Below are 18455 nucleotides of genomic sequence, written 5' to 3'. Positions count from 1 at the left end.
TGGGGGGGGGGGGGGGGGGGGGGGGGGGGGAGGTTGACCAGGGATATTATCTACTAATGGTGTTCGCTTTAGGCATCAGAACCTGTCCTTTAATCTTTCTACCTCTAGTGGTGTTGACTCAAGCCCTTGTCAATTAAACTTTACTAGATAAATGCAAGTCTCACTAGCTAGTAAGGGCCAGCAGTTGCAACTTTTACAGAGCTCTCCAAGGTGCCTGTAAGCCACCTGGTACCTCAGCCAAACTGGCAAAGCATAATATGTCTGTCAGTGTACTTCATTCATCCGCTTTTGAGTCAGGGACTGCAAGACACACTCCCCACAGGTAGTTACCCCAACAGTCATGCCCAACGTGAGGTGACCCCGACAACCCAGTAACTGGCAAACAGAAAACACTACCAGTTAGCTATTATTTCTACTAGGCTTCATTTAATCAATATCCTCAGGCACTTTCTAAGACTTATTATTAGCAATGCTGTGATGAATGCCCCGGCTGAGGAGAGGGAGCAAATGCATGCTCTATGCATGCTCTAAGCATGCGGGCAGACATTTAACCTGGGGTTATGTTTTCTGTGAGGCAATTCAGTAATATACTAAAAACCTTCAAAACATGTATGCTATTTAACCCAGAAATTCAGGTTCTAGGTATCTTACCTCAGGAAATAATCATAAAACTATAAATGGGTGTATAATAGTGAAAACTCTTTGGGTTGTTTTAAATGTAGGAATTAAGCAAACAGGACCAAGAAAAAATTTAAAAACATTTCCTTCCTTCCACCTTAGAATTTGAAACACATCTTTGTGGACTTTGTGGTGGACCCTTGGTTCTATCACTAGATCCTACAAAACTGAAATATAAATTCCTGCAGTGTAATTGTTTTAATAAAATCCTACAGCAACTAAAGAAATAAGGCTTCTGTATAGTACTTTGGAAAGAAACTCTATGTGGCTTACTCATCAGTGAGCTACAGGAGACGATTTTTATAAAGATCAAGAAAGTACAATTTCAGTCATCCTTTAGCAATTTATTTGAATTTTAGACAGATACATTTACTTAAATCAAAAGTTGATGAACATTTAACACTACAAATTAATTTCTACTTACTCTGAATCTGCTGTGACACTGTTTAACGCGCAGTCTAACAGACCAACTCTATTTCGAGTTCTTGGGTCCCAGCACTCCACTCTACCCTAAGCAAATGAAAAACAATTTTAAATAAAAGCTGTAGCAGGCCAGGCGTGGTGGCTCACACATGTAATCCCAGCACTTTGGGAGGCAGAAGCGGGCTGATCACCTGAGGCCAGGAGTTCAAAACCAGCCTGGCCAACATGGCAAAACCCCATTTCTACTAAAAATAAAAAAAAATTAGCCAGCTATGGTGGCACATGCCTATAATCCCAGCTACTTGGGAGGCTGAGGTAGGAGAACTGCTTGAACCTGGGAGGCAGAGGTTGCAGTGAGCTGAGATTGCGCCACTGCACACCAGCCTGGGCAATAGAGTGAGACTCCATCTCAAAACAAAAAAAAAAGCTGTAGAACAAAAATTAAATAAATATGTATATACGTACATAAAAGCTGCTACTAGGAAATTCTTAAAACACATAACCCTCATTAATATTGTTTATTTCATAGAAAATAAAATTGTAACTGTTTACCTACTACTCTTTTTAGTACTGTTTGTTTTCATATGAGCTGAATTTCTTTTAAATTAGAAAAAGAAAAAAACAAAACATGTAATAAAAAGGTCCAAATGCAATGCAGGATCCTTGATTGGACCCTGGATTGGATGGAGGGACAGGGAGAACAGTGACGAAAGATATTTTGGTATAACTGGAAAAATTTTTAAATTAAAAAATGATTTTATCAATGTTAAATACTTAATATATACTATCGCATCAATAATAAATTTGTTATTATAAAATGATGATATATATGGAGAACGTCCTTATTTTTAAGAAATCCATTATTTAGGGAAGAAACATAATGTCTGCAACTTACATTCAAATGGTTCAAAAAACATTTTTAATACATGTACATTTTTATAGGAAAAGCAAATGCAAAATATATATACGTGATCACTGAACTTTTACAAAGATGTTAACTTTTTAAAAATAAAAAGCTGGAGGAAATTTTTTTTTAATAGAAAAAGAATCCCAGCTGGGCGCAGTGGCTCATGTCTGTAATCCGGCACTTTGGGAAGCCGAGGCAGGCAGATCACCTGCAGTCAGAAGTTTAAGACTTCTCTATTTTTTTTTTTTTTCTTTTTTTGAGATGGAGTTTCACTCATGTTACCCAGGTTGGAGTGCAATGGCGCGATCTCGGCTCACCGCAACCTCCGCATCCTGGGTTCAGGCAATTCTCCTGCCTCAGCCTCCTGAGTAGCTGGGATTACAGGCACGCGCCACCATGCCCAGCTAATTTTTTGTATTTTTAGTAGAGACGGGGTTTCACCATGTTGACCAGGATGGTCTCGATCTCTTGACCTCGTGATCCACCCGCCTCGGCCTCCCAAAGCGCTGGGATTACAGGCTTGAGCCACCGTGCCCAGCCCAAGGCTTCTCTAGAGATGGGGTTTCACCATGTTGGTCAGGCTGGTCTTGAACTTCTGACCCAGGTGTCCACTACACCCTGCTACTTTTGCAATTTTAGTAGAGATGGAGTAATCCCAGCTACCCAGGAAGCTGAGGCAGAAGAATCTGTTGAACACAGGAGGCAAAGGTTGCAGTCAGCTGAGATCATGCCTGCCACTGCACTCCAGCCTGTGCAACAGAGAGACACTGTCTCAAAAAAAAAAATTTTTTTCCCTAAAAAACAAAACAGGCTGGGCATGCTGGCCTGTAATCCCAGCACTTTGGGAGGCCAAGGAGGGTGGATCACCTGAGGTCAGGAGTTCGAGAGCAGTCTGGCCAACATGGTGAAACCCGTTTCTACTAAAAATACAAAAAATTAGCCAGGCATGGTGGCAAATGCTTGTAATCTCAGCTACTTGGGAGCCTGAGGCAAGAGAATGGCTTGAACCTGGGAGGTGAAGGTAAAGTTACAGTGAGCTGAGATTGCACCACTGTATTCCGTCTCAAAAAAAAAAAAAAAAAAAAACAGAACAGGCTGGGTGCAGGGTGGCTCATGCCTGTAATTCCAGCACTTTGGAAGGCTAAGGTGGGCAGATCACCTGAGGTCAGGAGTTCAAGACCAGCCTGGCCAACATGGTGAAACACTGTCTCTACTCAAAATACAAAAACTTAACTGGGCATGGTGGCATGTGCCTGTAATCCTAACTACTCAGGAGGCTGAGGCAGGAGAATCACTTGAACCTGGGAAGTGGAGGTTGCAGTGAGCCGAGATCATGCCATTGCACTCCTGCCTGGGTAACAAGAACAAAACTGTCTCAAAAAAAAAAAAACCAACAACAGAAAAACTATAGTACATCCATTTAAACAGCCATTACAAAGAATGATGTCCACAAAAAGCAATTTATTTTTTAAAATGGGGGACTGTTACTATCTGTGTGTTGTTTTGAGAGAAGGTCTCGCTCAGTCTCCCAGCTGGGGTGTAACAGCACAATCACAGCGTATTCAGCCTCCACCTTGTGGATTCAATCCATCCTCTCACCTCAGTTTCCCTAGTAGCTAGAACTACGGCACGTACCACCACGCCTGTCTAATTTTTGGATTTTTGGTGAAGAAGGGGTTTCGACATGTTGCCCAAGCTAGTGTCAAACTCGTGGACTCAAGCATTCCACCCACTCGGACTTCCAAAGTGCTGGGATGCCAGACGTGAGCTACCGCACTGGGCCAACACTTGGGTTTTTAAACAAATGTTTGTGTAAATAGAAAACCATCAAAGGATACAAAGGAAATTATTAACAGTGTTTACCTAAGGAAACAGGAACAGGACGGGGCACAAGGAAACTACACTTCTCACTTTGTATTCTTGTCTATCACTTGATTTTATAATGATAAAACAAAAACATATACAAAGATTTTTTTTTTGAGACAGAGTTTCGCTCTTGTTGCCCAGGCTGCAGTGCAATGGTGTAATCTCCACTCGCCGCAACCTCCGCCTCCCAGGTTCAAGCGATTCTCCTGCTTCAGCCTCCCGAGTAGCTGGGATTACAGGCATGTGCCACCTCACCTGGTATCTAGCCTAGACTGCCCTGTAAGGACTCTAGAAACCATTTTCTCAGGGAGACTCTTGTAAAACTTTCCCTTAGTAATCTCAAATAAAGTGACTACCAAGAGAAAGCCTGACTGAGGCATAATAGCATTCAAACACATTCAACACAGTTTCACATATCTGTTGGATCAACCTCGGGTATCCCATTTCAAATCTTTTTTTTGAAATAGAATTCAACTTCTATTTTAGCTTCTGGGGGTATGTGCAGGTTTGCTACACTGGTATACTGCATGATGCTGAGGCTTGCAGTGTGACTGATCCCGTGATCCAGGTAGTGAGCACAGCAGCCAACAGTTAGTTCTCAACCCTCGCCTCCCTCCTTCCCTTCCCTACCTAGTTGTCCCCCGTGTCTAGTGTTGTCATCATCATGGTCATAAGTACCCAGTGGTTGGCTCCCACTCACAAGTGAGGACATGCAGTATTTGGTTTTCCATTCCTGTCTTAATTCACTCAGAGCAATGGCCTCCAGCTGTATCTGTGCTGCTGCAAAGGGCATGATTTGGGGTTTTTTTGTGGCTGCACTAATCTCAACATAAAAATAATTTGAGTTCAAAAAAAAGTTAATTCCATCCATATGAGACTGGTTTAATAAATTACAGTACAAACAACAGAATGCTACCTGTAATTTTTTTTTTTTTTTTTTTTTTTTTTGAGATGGAGTCTCTCTCTGTCACCCAGGTGGGAGTACAGTGGCCGAATCTCGGTTTACTGCAACCTCTGCTCCCCAGGTTCAAGAGATTCTCCTGCTTCAGCCTCCTGAGTAGCTGGGACTATAGGCGTGCACAGCCGCACCCGGCTAAATATTTTTAGTAGAGATGGTGTTTCCCCATGTTGACCAGGCTGGTCTCGAACTCGTGATCTCAAGTGATCTGCCTGCCTCGGCCTCCCAAAGTGGGGGGATTACAGGCGTGAGCCACTGCACCTGGCCCGTAAATTTTTTTAAATTAGTTTAGAATTGTAAGTAATTATAAGTACCAATAATATGTATATTATATATTGTTATGTCTAAAAAAAAAAGCAAATGCAGAACTATAATAGAATACAATTTCAGTTTTGTAAAACACTTTTAAAAATATATATGTACACACATGGATATTGGCATGTAGCACTTGAAAAAAAGAATCTGAAACAATACTACTCCACACCATTAAAGTGTTACCTCTTTTTTCACAATCTTGTCTAAAAGTAAAAAATAAAAAATAAAAATTAAAAAAAAACAAAGTGTTACCTCTGAGGTGTAGGATGTGGTGATGGGAAGGTATAAAAGGGCACTTTCTAATTAAAATTACATCCTTCTGACATATTTGCATTTTTTTAAAACTGTATTTATCATTGTTTGAAGTGGAAAATGCAAATCAGAAAAAATTATTGGTAAGTGTGAAGGACACTGATTCAAAGATACTCTAGTTTAAAAGAAAAATGCTATGTATGTTCATCTCAATATTTATTGAATGCTACTCTACAGGATGTTGAAATCACCATCCTATATACCTTCATAGTTCACATTGTTTTCACACAGGTTATCTGATGTGATTCTTACACACACCTCTATAAAGTTGGCAAGGTAAGCCGTATTATCTTCATTTCCCCAGTTAAGAAACTACGCCTCAGGGAAAGGAGCTAATTCACAATCATAAAACTATCTAATCAGTGAGAGCACTGGGACTCCTTAACTTATTGTCTTCCAGTAAGAATGTGCAAGTGAGGCCGGGCGCGGTGGCTCACGCCTATAATCACAGCACTTTGGGAGGCCGAGGCGGGTGGATCACGAGGTCAAGAGATCGAGACCATCCTGGTCAACATGGTGAAACCCCGTCTCTACTAAAAATACAAAAAATTAGCTGGGCATGGTGGCGCGTGCCTGTAATCCCAGCTACTCAGGAGGCTGAGGCAGGAGAATTGCCTGAACCCAGGAGGCGGAGGTTGCGGTGAGCCGAGATCGCGCCATTGCACTCCAGCCTGGGTAACAAGAGGGAAACCCCTTTTCAAAAAAAAAAAAAAAAAAAGAATGTGCAAGTGGCTGTCTGCAGTGCTCTCCTGCAGCTGGTTCCCAGATGGGTGTAGAGGTGTGGGTAACCTGAGGCACAACTGGTGTAGTCTGTAGCAGGGGAAGGGCCAGGCCTCCGTGTGGAAACGCAAATGCTCCATATAAAAAGCAAACCCCAAGCTAAGCTATCGCCTCATTATCATCCTGCCCTAAGGAATCAGGCACCTCAGTCTTTAAATAAAAATTCCAATCATTCTCAAATATAAAACGTCTAAAAAATAAAGTAGACATATGCTTACCTCTATGGTTCCTGTGGCAAACAAGCCATGCACTGAATTTATGTCACAAACATTATTCTCCCTAACACAGAAAAGCAGTAAGAGAGAAAGTATTAGCTCCTACTCAAGGGGGAAGGAGTATTAAATAAACAGTCAACCCAAATTCTAGGGAGATGCTCTTTCACTAATCTGCCAATGGAAAACGCCAAGGTATGAAAGGGTTAAGTGCTTGGCTCACAGTCACTGGAGTTTCTGATTCCCAGGGTGACACTCTACCTGCTAGGTGACAAACAAGTAAGGACTTCAATACTATTCCACCACCAGGAGAAGAAAGGGCCATTCTATTTTTTCAAGGTATTTTCTTCCAAGGAAGGTAACATTTTTAAAAGAACACAGGCTATCGCCATGACAATGCTGAGCCTTGACAAGCTTGTCCTGGGTATGTCACTCTAAGTCTTATTTTCTTTCTCTGTACAATGGCTATTTCACCTTGGGGGTTGTTATGGAGATTAAATGAAAAAGACTGCAAAGTGGTCAGCAGTGTCTGGAGTATAGAGGACACTCAATGCACTGTGAAGTTACCACAATTTCCTTAAAATAAAAATAAAAGCATTTCTAGCCAATGTGAAAAAAAATACCGGAATTTACTTGGTTCTTATCACAATATGTTCGTCTAACCTTAAAAAATCCTCTCAAAGCAATTCAGCAGGCTCCTCATAATATACAATGAGAAGTAATCCAGCTTCCACGGTTGACAGGTGTGTGGTCTTGGGCAAACTATTTACCTCTCTGAGTCTCAGCTGCCCTATCTGTAAAATGGTACTTACCAAAAAATCTGTTCTAAGTTTAAAATGAGTTAATAAAAGTAAAAGGACTGAATAACACCTGGCACAAAGTAAGTGCTTTCCCACTGTGTTTATGGCTGTTATTTGTTGTGCTGATGATCATGGATTCATTCCTAAATACTTCTGCTGCAGAATTTATATGCGTAGACTAAAATGTATGATAAAAGGAAACCTTTAAAACCCTTAAATATCTGCTAGCAAAACATAAAAATGTTAAAATGACACTCCAAGTTAATTCAAGATTTCTCCACAGGAGAAAATATCACAAAACAAAACCATGAATGCAAATTCAAAGAACATTGCAAATAATAATAAACTGAGTATTTTTAATTGGCTTAAATTTGAGCATATTAAAAAAAAAGCTTTTTTTAAAAAATGTTTAATCACCAGATCTTTCAGTTAATTTTTTGTTTAAGAATAAATTCAGGGCCAGGCGCGGTGGCTCACGCTTGTAATCCCAGCACTTTGGGAGGCCGAGGCGGGTGGATCACGAGGTCAAGAGATCGAGACCATCCTGGTCAACATGGTGAAACCCCATCTCTACTAAAAATACAAAAAAATTAGCTGGGCATGGTGGCGCGTGCCTGTAATCCCAGCTACTCAGGAGGCTGAGGCAGGAGAATTGCCTGAACCCGGGAGGCGGAGGTTGCGGTGAGCCGAGATCGCGCCATTGCACTCCAGCCTGGGTAACATGAGTGAAACTCCGTCTCCAAAAAAAAAAAAAAAAAAGAATAAATTCAACAGTACTTTCTAAGTTGCTGAATGTTTTGCTTAATTGCAGTATTTTACATTACTTGTTAATGAATTGAGCATCTGGCTCCATCTCCTTGTCAAAATGTATATAACAGTATTACGAAAACAATACTCACGCAGCATCAGTTTGTAGAGGATTCAGGTATCGTCCTTGTTCTAAGTTTAACCTATAAACTTCAGAACTGTAAAGTAATAAAGAAAGTTAAAAATCTGCTAAACTACAATAAAATTTTCTTTAAATGTAAGTTTTATAAATACATATCACTCATAAGACATTACTTCCTTTTGTAAAAGTGATACAAAGATGTATCCTAAATCTGAAAAATACTCACCTTATTTATGAATTTGTTAATGTGCAAAAGTGATTTAAACCACTCATGTGCCAAGGAAATATTGTGAAGTCATTAAATAGAATACTATTTACAAATAACATGGAGAATACAAGATCCCAAAGTACATGTAATGTATCTACATATGCATAGAAGGGACTAGAAGGAAACATAATATGGATTCCCTCTGGGCGGTATAATTACGGCTGAATTTTTTGGGTTTTTTTTTTTTGTGACGGAGTTTCACTCTTGTTGCCCAGGCTGGAGTCCAACAGCACAATCTCAGCTCACAGGCGCCCGCCACCACACTGGCTCATTTTTTGTATTTTTAGTAGAGATGGGGTTTCACCATATTGGCTAGGCTGGTCTCAAACTCCTGACCTCAGGTGATCTGCCCACTTCGGCCTCCCAAAGTGCTGGATTACAGGCATTATCCACTGCGTCCGGCCTGAATTTTTTTCTTTTCTACATTTTCCCAATTTTCTAAAATGAATATGTATTTGGATTTTTTTTATGCATTATATATTGATACACAATAGCCACCAGCCAAATGCCTGGCCAAAAGCTACCTTTTTGATGACTCCAAATATAATATAGGCCAGGTACAGCAGCTCACACCTGTAATCCAAACATTTTGTGAGGCCCAAGCAAGAGGATCATTTGAGCCCAGTAGTTCAAGACCAGCCTGGGAAACATAATGAGACCCCATCTTTATAGAAAGCAAAAAATAGACTCTTTCCCTTTTCAGTTCACAGCTTTTAAGGCCCTGCACTGAAAATGCAAGCTCAGGCGCTGATGGTTGTTGTGACCCAAGCTGGACTCGGTCCCACACCCAAGGACTCCAACTGGCAGGCAGGCATGTGACGGCTGCAGTGATGGCGGAGTCTGTCTCTGCGGCGCACTGTGCTGTGTGCTTTGGGTGTCAAATTGCAGCTGACGTGAATTAACGTTGTCTGTGTGGAACAGGCGTCACAATGAGGGCTCTCTATAGGACCCGATATGGCATCCCTGGATCTGTTGGGGATGACTATTTGGCAGCCCTTTGCTGTCCTCATTGTTCTCTTTGCCAAATCAAGAAAGAGATCAACAGAAGGAGAGCCACGCATGCTTTCTAAAAACTGATGATGAAAAGTTCTTGTTGAAGCAACAAGTCAGCAGACACCTCTTCAGCTTGAGTTCTTCACCATCAAATTTTTGATTTTTTATAAACGAAGGTTGTCCCTGAGCTTATCTAAATGGTCTAGCTTAGTTTCTCCTCACTTTCCTATTATCAAATTTTCTGGCTTACAAACTTTTTAAATTACACTTGAAATATAAACCAAATAAAATATTTTACTGACACAAAAAAAGTAAAAATAAAAACAAAAAGGTGCTTAGAATAAAAAGCTTTAAAATACTGTGCAATAGGGCTAAGAAACTGACTTTATCAACTAGATTATACATGTATATCTCCAAATTCAGCATCATACTAAACAGAAGCCCAAAATGTAATATCTAAATAAGTAAGTCACATAGGAATTAGACCCTTTAAGCAACTTAAAAGCAGAGACCATGTCTCATTCTTCTTTAAAGAAATCAGTCCTTCAAATATTGCTGTATTTTCAGGGGATAAAAAGGGGATTTCTATTGAAATTATACTAAATTTTTGCCTACAATTTATCTCATTAAATATTGTAGATAAACTGCCAATACTGATAGCCAAATAGATAACACTAATGCTTTGTTTAAGGGAAAAAAAAAATACAGGCCAAGCATGGTGTCTCACGCCTGTAATCCCAGCACTTTGGGAGGCTGATTCGGGCGGATCACCTAAGGTTAGGGGTTTGAGACCAGTCTGACCAAAAAATTAGCTAGGCATGGTGGCCCATGCCTGTAATCCCAGCTATTCGAGAGGCTGAGGTAGGAGAAATCGCTTGAACCCAGGAGGCAGAGGTTGCGGTGAGTCGAGATTGCGCTATTACGCTCCAGCCTGGACTACAAGAGCGAAACTCCATCTCAAAACAAACAGGCCAGGTGCAGTGGCTCACGCCTGTAATCCCAGCATTTTTGCAGGCCAAGGAGGGTGGATCACCTGAGGTTAGGAGTTCGAGACCAGCCTGGGCAACATGGTGAAACCCCATCTCTACTGAAAATACAAAAATTAGCCGGGCATGGTGGTGGGGGTATCCGTAATCCCAGCTACTTGGGAGGCTGAGACAGGAGAATTGTTTGAGCCCAGGAAGTGGAGGTTGCAGTTAGCTGAGATCACGCCACTGCACTCCAGCCTGGGCGACAGAGTGAGACTCTGTTTCTAAAAATAAATAAATAAATATATAAATAAATAAAGAAGAAATTAATTACTGATATGGAACAAACTTAAAGTAGAGGCAGAAATCTCGAAGATAAACAGGTAAATAAAACAATATTGTGTCTCATAAATTGTGACAATTGGGCTATACTGAAAAGACTCACGCACTTCCCATCGGTATTTCCCAATGAGACAGGTAACTATCACAGATATATATATTTTTAAAATAAATATATATATTTTTTAAAGAGACAGGATTTCACCATATATTGGTCAGGCTGGTCTCGAACTCTGAACCTCAGGTGATCTGCCCACCTCGGCCTCCCAAAGTGCTGGTATTACAGGTGTAAGCTACCGCACCCGGCCTAATCGCAGATATTTTTAACATTAGAAAATATACATATAACATAGTATATGGTACTTACAAATAAATCAATATGTAGAAAATAGAATTTTTTTTGCCTATCTTTTGTTTTCTACTTTTTTTTAAACAAGAGCCACATATCATTTTGTTTAATTAAACAAGCTACCTAAAGAGAGAAAATGTAAAGAAATTTAAGAACAGAAGTTGGTTGTTTTAAGAGGTGAAAAGAAGGAAAGGGGACTAGATCCAATACCTTGCCCCAACAAAGTATAAGTCACAGGATGGATAGTGGTAAGAGAAATCTCTCCCAAACTTCGGTATTCTGGTCTTGTAGTAAAAACCTGATTGCGAATGAAATTCAATGTATCTATCATTATGTAAGAAGACGATCTGAAAATAAAGCAAGAACATTAGTTGGCTTACATTTCTAGTTAGGTGTTTATTTCATTATCACTAAAAAACTGGCAAACCGAGAAAAACTCTGACACCTCTCTCTCACTTTCTCTTTCTAGACACACATGTCCGTGCACACACTCTCCACTGGGACTAAGAATGAAAACTCTGCACTGGCTCCTTAATGCCCTCCTGTATGCTGACAGCTTTTCTGCAAACCTTACCTACTAACTGAAAGACTTGAAACCGATGCCCTTCATTTACCTGGCACCAGCATGTCACCCCAGGTGGTTACCTCAAGGAGCAATTTCTTCTTTCACTTGGGAATACATTTAAATAATCCTACCATTATCACACAAGGTATGATAAACTCCTTGCATAAATCTGACTTTAGTGTACTAAAGCGTTATCTTAAACATCAGCAGGGCTGGATGTGGTGGCTCACACCTATAATCCCAGCACTTTGGGAGGCTGAGGCAGGTGGATCACCTGAGGTCAAAAGTTCGAGACCAGCTTGGCCAACATGGTGAAACCCATCTCTACTAAAAATACAAATATTAGCTAGATATGGTGGCAGGCGCCTGTAATCCAAGCTATTTGGGGGGCTGAGGCAAGAGAATCATTTGAACCCAGGAGGCAGAGGTTTCGGTGAGCTGAAATCGCACCATTGCACTCCGGCCTGGGCAACAAGAGCAAGACTCTGTCTCAAAAACAAACAACAAGCTGGGTGCGGTGGCTCATGCCTGTAATCCTAGCACTTTGGGGGCTGAGGTGGGTGGATCACCTGAGGTCAGGAGTTCAAGACCAGCCTGGCCATCATGGTGAAATCCCATCTTAAAAAAAAAAAAAAAAAAAATCAACAGATGGTATTTAAAGGCAAATTTATCAATATTTAGAGAAAATACATTATAAAATTACATGTCCCAAAACATATGATAAATGACTACCAAAGACAAAAGGATAAACTGTACTCCCCAGTTTCCAAAACTGAATATATATAAAGCCCTGTCAGCTAAGCAAATTCAGTTTTCTTTCAAGATGCCATTTGGTATCACTAAAAATTTTTCATTTTAAAATAAGAAGTTTACTGACAATTTTATAACTGTTGAAAGTGACTATAAGAGCTGAAAGGTTGTCTGGGCGTGGTGGCTCACACCTATAATCCCAGCACTTTGGGAGGCTGAGGCAAGCAGATCACTTGAGGTCAGGAGTTTGAGGTCAGCCTGGCCAACATGGTGAAATCCTATCTCTACTAAAAACACAAAAATTAGCCAGGTGTGGAGGCGCATGCCTATAGACCCAGCTACTTGGAAGGCAGAGGCAGAGACAGGAAATCGCTTGAACCCAGGAAATCGCTTGACACTGCAGTGAGCCACCAAAATTGCGCTGTTGCCCTCCAGCCTGGGTGACAGAGCAAGGCCCTGTCTCCAAAAAAAAAAAAAGAGTTGAAAGATGGACTAATGGCACCAAAAAAGGAAAGAAATCTACTCAGCTATATTTTGAATTGTTTCAGAATACTGTATACCACAACCACTTGCAAGGTTAAAAAAAAAAAAAGTTAAACATACAACCCTGCTAGTTTACTTTTCACATATAAATAAGAAAAGGAAAGCAACCTGGCAAATAAATCTGGGATAAACGTAATAATCAGAATCACAAATCTAGAATATAAGATGATATAAAAGATGACTGCTGCCAACTCTTAAAACTATAAATAAGGTCTCATATGTGATATGAAAAATTAATTTAGACATTAGATTGGCCAAAGGCTATCTGTATCATCATCATTTTAAAAGATGCTATACGGTCGGGCGTGGTGGCTCATGGCTGTAATCCCAACATTTCTGGGGATGAAGGCGGGAGGATCATGAAGTCAGAAAGTTCAAGACCAGCCTGGCCAACACGGTGAAACGCCGTCTCTACAAAAAATACCAAAAAAAAAAAAAAAATTAGCCAGGCGTGATCGCGCAAGCCTGTAATCCCAGCTACTCGGGAGGTAGAGGCAGGAAAATCGCTTGAACCCAGGAGGTGGAGGTTGCAATGAGCCGAGAGTGCACCACAGCACTCCAGCCCTGACACGACAGCGAGACTGCGTCTCATTTAAAAATAAAAAAAAAAAAAAGATGCTATACATCTTTTAAAATATATATTAATAGCTGAGCGCAGTGGCTCACACCTGCAATCCCAGCACTTTGGGAGGCCTAGATGGGCAGGTCACGAGGTCAGGAGTTCCAGACCAGCCTGATCAACAGGGTGAAACCCCATCTCTACTAAAAATACAAAAAAAAAAAATCAGCTGGGCATGGTGGCACATGCCTGTAATCCCAGCTACTCAGGGGGCTGAGGCAGGAGAATCATTTGAACCCGAAAGGAAGAGGTGAGCTGAGATCACGCCACTGCACTCTAGCCTGGACAACAGCGAGATTGTCTCAAAAAAAAAAAAAATAATAATAATAATAATAAAATGATGGGTTACATTTTACTACATAACCATTATAGTTTAGCAATGGAACTACACAGCCATTTTAGTTTAACAATGGAATTACACAGCTATTTTAGTTTAACAACAGAAATATCATAAAACTGCTTATCATAAAAATAAATTCCACTCACTCATTTATTGAATTTAGTCAGTACAAACCAATGCTATAAAACATACCTTTGAGTAGTCATCAGACAAAATTTCAAAGGTGACAACTGAAAAACAAGAAATAATAGAAAAAATACAATTATCAATCAACTTTTTAACAATGCAAACTTGATGTAAAGATTCTAATTCAACACAGAAATTATACACATACCAGTTTTCCTTTTCTGCCTCTACATAAGAAGAAAATTGCCATATTATACTGTCCCAGAATACCAACAAAAACTTAAAAGCCTCATAATTTCTCAATACACGTCAACCAGATTTGTTGTAGAACTGAAGCAAATTCACAAAATGTAATGACTTCTAAAGTTTGTCACTCTTTCTAAGATGTTGAAATCAAAATAATTTTAAACACTTTCAAATATACATTAAATTTTAAAAGTTGTTGCTTTTGGGTAAAAAAAAAGTCATTTTTACCCATTCATAGTCGACCCGATAAACAAAAAGAGTGAAAAACAGCCATTATTAGTGGCACACAGAGTTCCCATTGTTTTCAATAAACAAAGACGTAATAAGACTCTATCTCTATGGGGGGAAAAAAAAAGAAAAACAATTAGCCAGGCATGGTGGTGCACACCTGTGGTCCCAACTATTTGGGAGACTGAGATGAGAGGATTTCTTGAGCCTGGATAGTTGAGGCTGCAGTGAGCTGTGATCACAACACTGCATTGCAGCCTGGGTGACAGAGAAAAATCCTGTTTCAAAAAAATACAAACAAAAAATAAAAACAAAGGGTGAAATAAGTTGGGAAACTATGCATATAATTCCACAAAACACGTACCCCATTAACTCCTTTCCCCTCAATCCCAAACACTAGGCAAACTGATAAAAGCACTTGAACTTTCCCATTTTGTTTTGCTTTGAGATGGAGTTTCACTCTTGTTGCCCAGGCTAGAGTGCAATGGAGCAATCTCTGCTCACTGCAACCTCTGCCTCCCAGGTTCAAGTAATTCTCCTGCCTCAGCCTCCTGAGTAGCTGGAACTACAGGCATTCCACCATGTCCTACTAATTTTTTTATATTTTTAGTAGAGACAGGATTTCACCATGTTGGTCAGGCTGGTCTGGAACTCCCACCTCAGGTGATCCACCCACTTCGGCCTCCCAAAGCGCTGGGATTACAGGCATGAGCCACTGCGCCCAGCCGAACTTTCCCATTTTAACTTGACTTCTGTGTTATTCAGAATTCTAAGAATGACCCCCAGTGACCTTTATCCTTGTATAACCCCCTTCCCTTGAGAGTGTGGGCAGAAACTGTGAATTGAGGAGACACTGCTCCTGTGATTGCATTACATTCTATGGCAAAAGGGAGACTTGTAATCATACGAGCCCTTTAAAAGCAGAGTTTTCTCTGGCTGGCAGCAGAAGAGACAGAGAGATCCAAAACACAGGCTGGGTGCAGTGGCTCATGCCTGGAATCCAAGCACTCTGGGAGGCCAAGGCAAAACGATGACTGAGGCCAGGAGTTTGAGACCAGCCTGAGCAACACGGCTAGACTCCATCTCTACAAAATTATAAAATTAGTGGGGCATGGTGGCTTGCATCTGTAGTAGCTTTCCATGAAAGCCAAGAAAAAGCTGATAGTCAATTCTAAAAGAACTGCAAACTAACACGTGGAAGCATCTTCTTGCCCAGCACCTCCAGGTCGGAGCTCCATCTGGTCAATACCCAGACCCCGGCTCTTAGCACAAAACCTGCACAGACTTCAGATCTACACAAACTGCAAGCTACTGAATGAATGTTCTAAGCCATCAGCATTGTAATACAGTAATTTGTTATATAACAATAGAAAACTAATTATAAACCATTCCTATTTTAAAACCAGAAGAGCAGACAAACATAAAAAGCCATTTTCATGAATTTAAATTTAGCTTCTTACTCACCTTCTGAATCTAAACACCTTTCAAACTTCAAGGATAATTGATAGGTGTCATAACATCGAACCCGAGGTTTATATGTTCCTACAAAAAATTAATGTGATATAAAACCTAAAGACATACTTTTCATAGTCAACATCCACAGATACAATGAGCATACTTCTTGTTCAGCGACAGGCAGGATTAAATGCAACCAAATCATAAGAAAGGAATTTAAAAGCAGCTCCTCTCAAACACCTCGAGGAAAAAATGAGCAAAAGCTATTAAGCAAGTCGTAGAAAACAAAACACAAATAACTAATAAACTTCACAAGCAACCTAACAAAATAGATTAAAACAATAAAACAGTTTCATCCACCATAATGGCAAAGATAAAAAAGATGGTTAATACCTGCGTTGGTGAAAGTATAAAATATTTCCATATACTGTTGTTGATTACTACAAAACTGATACAACTTTTTTGAAGGACAATCCCTAAAATACATGATGTTTCTATACTTTCAATCTATAGGTCAACTTATACAAATTGAACTCACAGAAAAATATCCACGAGCCTGCCAAAGACGTTCACTGCAGCATTATTTATAAATGGTCAGCAAATAAAAGTCCACTAACAGGAAAATGGTTAAATAAATGACAGTAAATCCACACAAAGGACTATTACATGGCCCATAAAGTGGATGAGGCAGACCTGTAAGCACTGACATGGAAAGCTGCCAAAATGTACTATAAAGTAAAAGTACAGACAGGGCACAGGCCCATATAATATAATATGATCTTAATTTTCTATAACTGATACAACTCTGTACAATGCAATGGTAACTTTGGCACTTTGTCTTTTTTTTTTTTTTTTTTTTTGAGAGAGAGGCGGGCTCTGTCATCCAGGCTAGAGCGGAGTGGTATGATCTAGGCTCACTGCAACCTCTGCCTCCTGGGTTCAAGCGATTCTCCTGCCTCACCCTCTGAAGTAGCTGGGATTATAGGTGCACACCACCACGCCTCAGTAATTTTTGTATTTTTAGTAGAGACAAGGTTTCACCATGTTGGTCACGCTGGTCTTAAACTCCTGACCTCAGGTGATCAACCCACCATGGCCTCCCAAAGTGCTGGGATTACAGGCATGAGCCACCACACCAGACCCACGTATTATTTATGAAATATTTTTTAAGATAAAATAAAACCAAGGAGTTCTAAATAAGGAAAGCCATTAGGCTGGGTGCAGTGGCTCATGCCTGTAATCCCAGCACTTTGGGAGGCCAAGGCAGGCAGATCACTTGAGGCAAGGAGTTCGAGACCAGCCTGGCCCACATGGTGAAACCCTGTCTCTACTAAAAAAAATACAGAAATTAGCTGGGTATGGTGGTGTGCACCTGTAGTTCCTGCTATTCAGGAGATTGACTCGAGAATCGCTTGAGCCCGGGAAGTGGAGGTTGCAGTCAGCCAAAATCATGCCACTGCACTCCACACTGGGTGACAGAGTGAGACTCTGTTTCAAAAAGAAAAAAGCCATTAATTTTGGATGGGAATAGAGGATGATTTCATAAAAGAAAGTATCATTTAACAAATCAGTATTCTAGCTTTCTTAAGTACTAGATCTGGGAGCCTAGACAAGTCACTTATTATCTCTGGATCTCTAATATGAAGAAAATGAATTAAATCTTTAAGTTTCTTCTAGTCTCCAATAAGGATGTCCATTTAGCTTAGATTTCCTCAATTCTTTTTACCAGTTTTTGAACATAAAACTGAAGGCGAAGAGATGTAGACAGTGTTAGTTAGTACAGACATAATCATTAACACAAAGCAAAAGAGACTGGCCTGTATATGTATAAAAGGTGTTACCAAAATGCAGGTGGTTGGAAAAGGAATACTGTTACCATTACATCAGTAAAAAATGTTTGGACAGAATATAGGACATATGCACCAAAATCACAACCACTAAATGTTGACATACTGTTTAACATTCCAACATATTAAAAGTTCTCTAAACTGGCCAGGTACAGTGCCTCACGCCTGTAATCCTAGAACTTTGGGAGGCCAAGGCAGGTGGATTGCCTGAGCTCAGGAGTTGGAGACCAACTTGGGCAAGATGGTGAAATCCCGTCTCTACTAAAATACAAAAAATTAGTCAGGCGTGGTGGCGTGTGCGTACTGCAGTCCCAGCTACTCAAGAGGCTGAGGCAGGAGAATTGCTAGAACCCAGGAGGCAGAGGCTGCAGTGAGCCGAGCGCGCTACTGTACTTTGGCCTTGGCCACAGAGCGAGACTCCGTCTCCAAATAAAAGATTTCTCTAAATTTCATGATTTTTTGATAATGATAAATACTGTTAATGTAAAATGTTACGGACATTTTTAAAAATTGGTATGTGACACAAAAAATCACGTTATAAGTGACCTTTCCTAAAACTCTCATTTATTGTTAGTGGGGATGAAAATGATATGACCACTTTGGGAAAAGACTTGGAAGTTTCCCATAACGCTACACCTATACCTACCCCAGGACCCAAAAATTCCACTCCTAGGTATTT

General features: G+C 40.3%; 1 protein-coding gene and 1 pseudogene across 2 annotated transcripts in view; one reads left to right on the top strand and one right to left on the bottom strand.

Annotated features, from left to right (window-relative positions):
- Positions 1-18455, bottom strand: part of NOL10 (nucleolar protein 10) — a 113683-nt gene that overhangs the window by 84065 nt on the left and 11163 nt on the right. The window contains exons 4-9 of one of the 2 annotated variants that reach the window (XM_032294135.1): positions 15939-16016; positions 14067-14104; positions 11268-11404; positions 8151-8216; positions 6458-6518; positions 1103-1188 (exon numbers count right to left, since the gene is read on the bottom strand). In XM_032294135.1, coding sequence (XP_032150026.1) covers positions 1103-1188; positions 6458-6518; positions 8151-8216; positions 11268-11404; positions 14067-14104; positions 15939-16016 — 466 coding nt within the window. The remainder of the gene's footprint in view (positions 1-1102; positions 1189-6457; positions 6519-8150; positions 8217-11267; positions 11405-14066; positions 14105-15938; positions 16017-18455) is intronic. The other variant, XM_032294136.1, reaches the window with a different exon arrangement.
- Positions 9121-9697, top strand: LOC116562034 (annotated as a pseudogene).

Source organism: Sapajus apella, unplaced genomic scaffold (assembly GCF_009761245.1).
Source record: "Sapajus apella isolate SASKATOON/1434 unplaced genomic scaffold, GSC_monkey_1.0 scaffold31, whole genome shotgun sequence".
In the NCBI taxonomy this organism is placed as follows: Eukaryota; Metazoa; Chordata; class Mammalia; order Primates; family Cebidae; genus Sapajus; species Sapajus apella.
The sequence above is the reverse complement of the archived record's forward strand: the minus strand, read 5'-3'. Positions and strand labels throughout refer to the sequence as shown.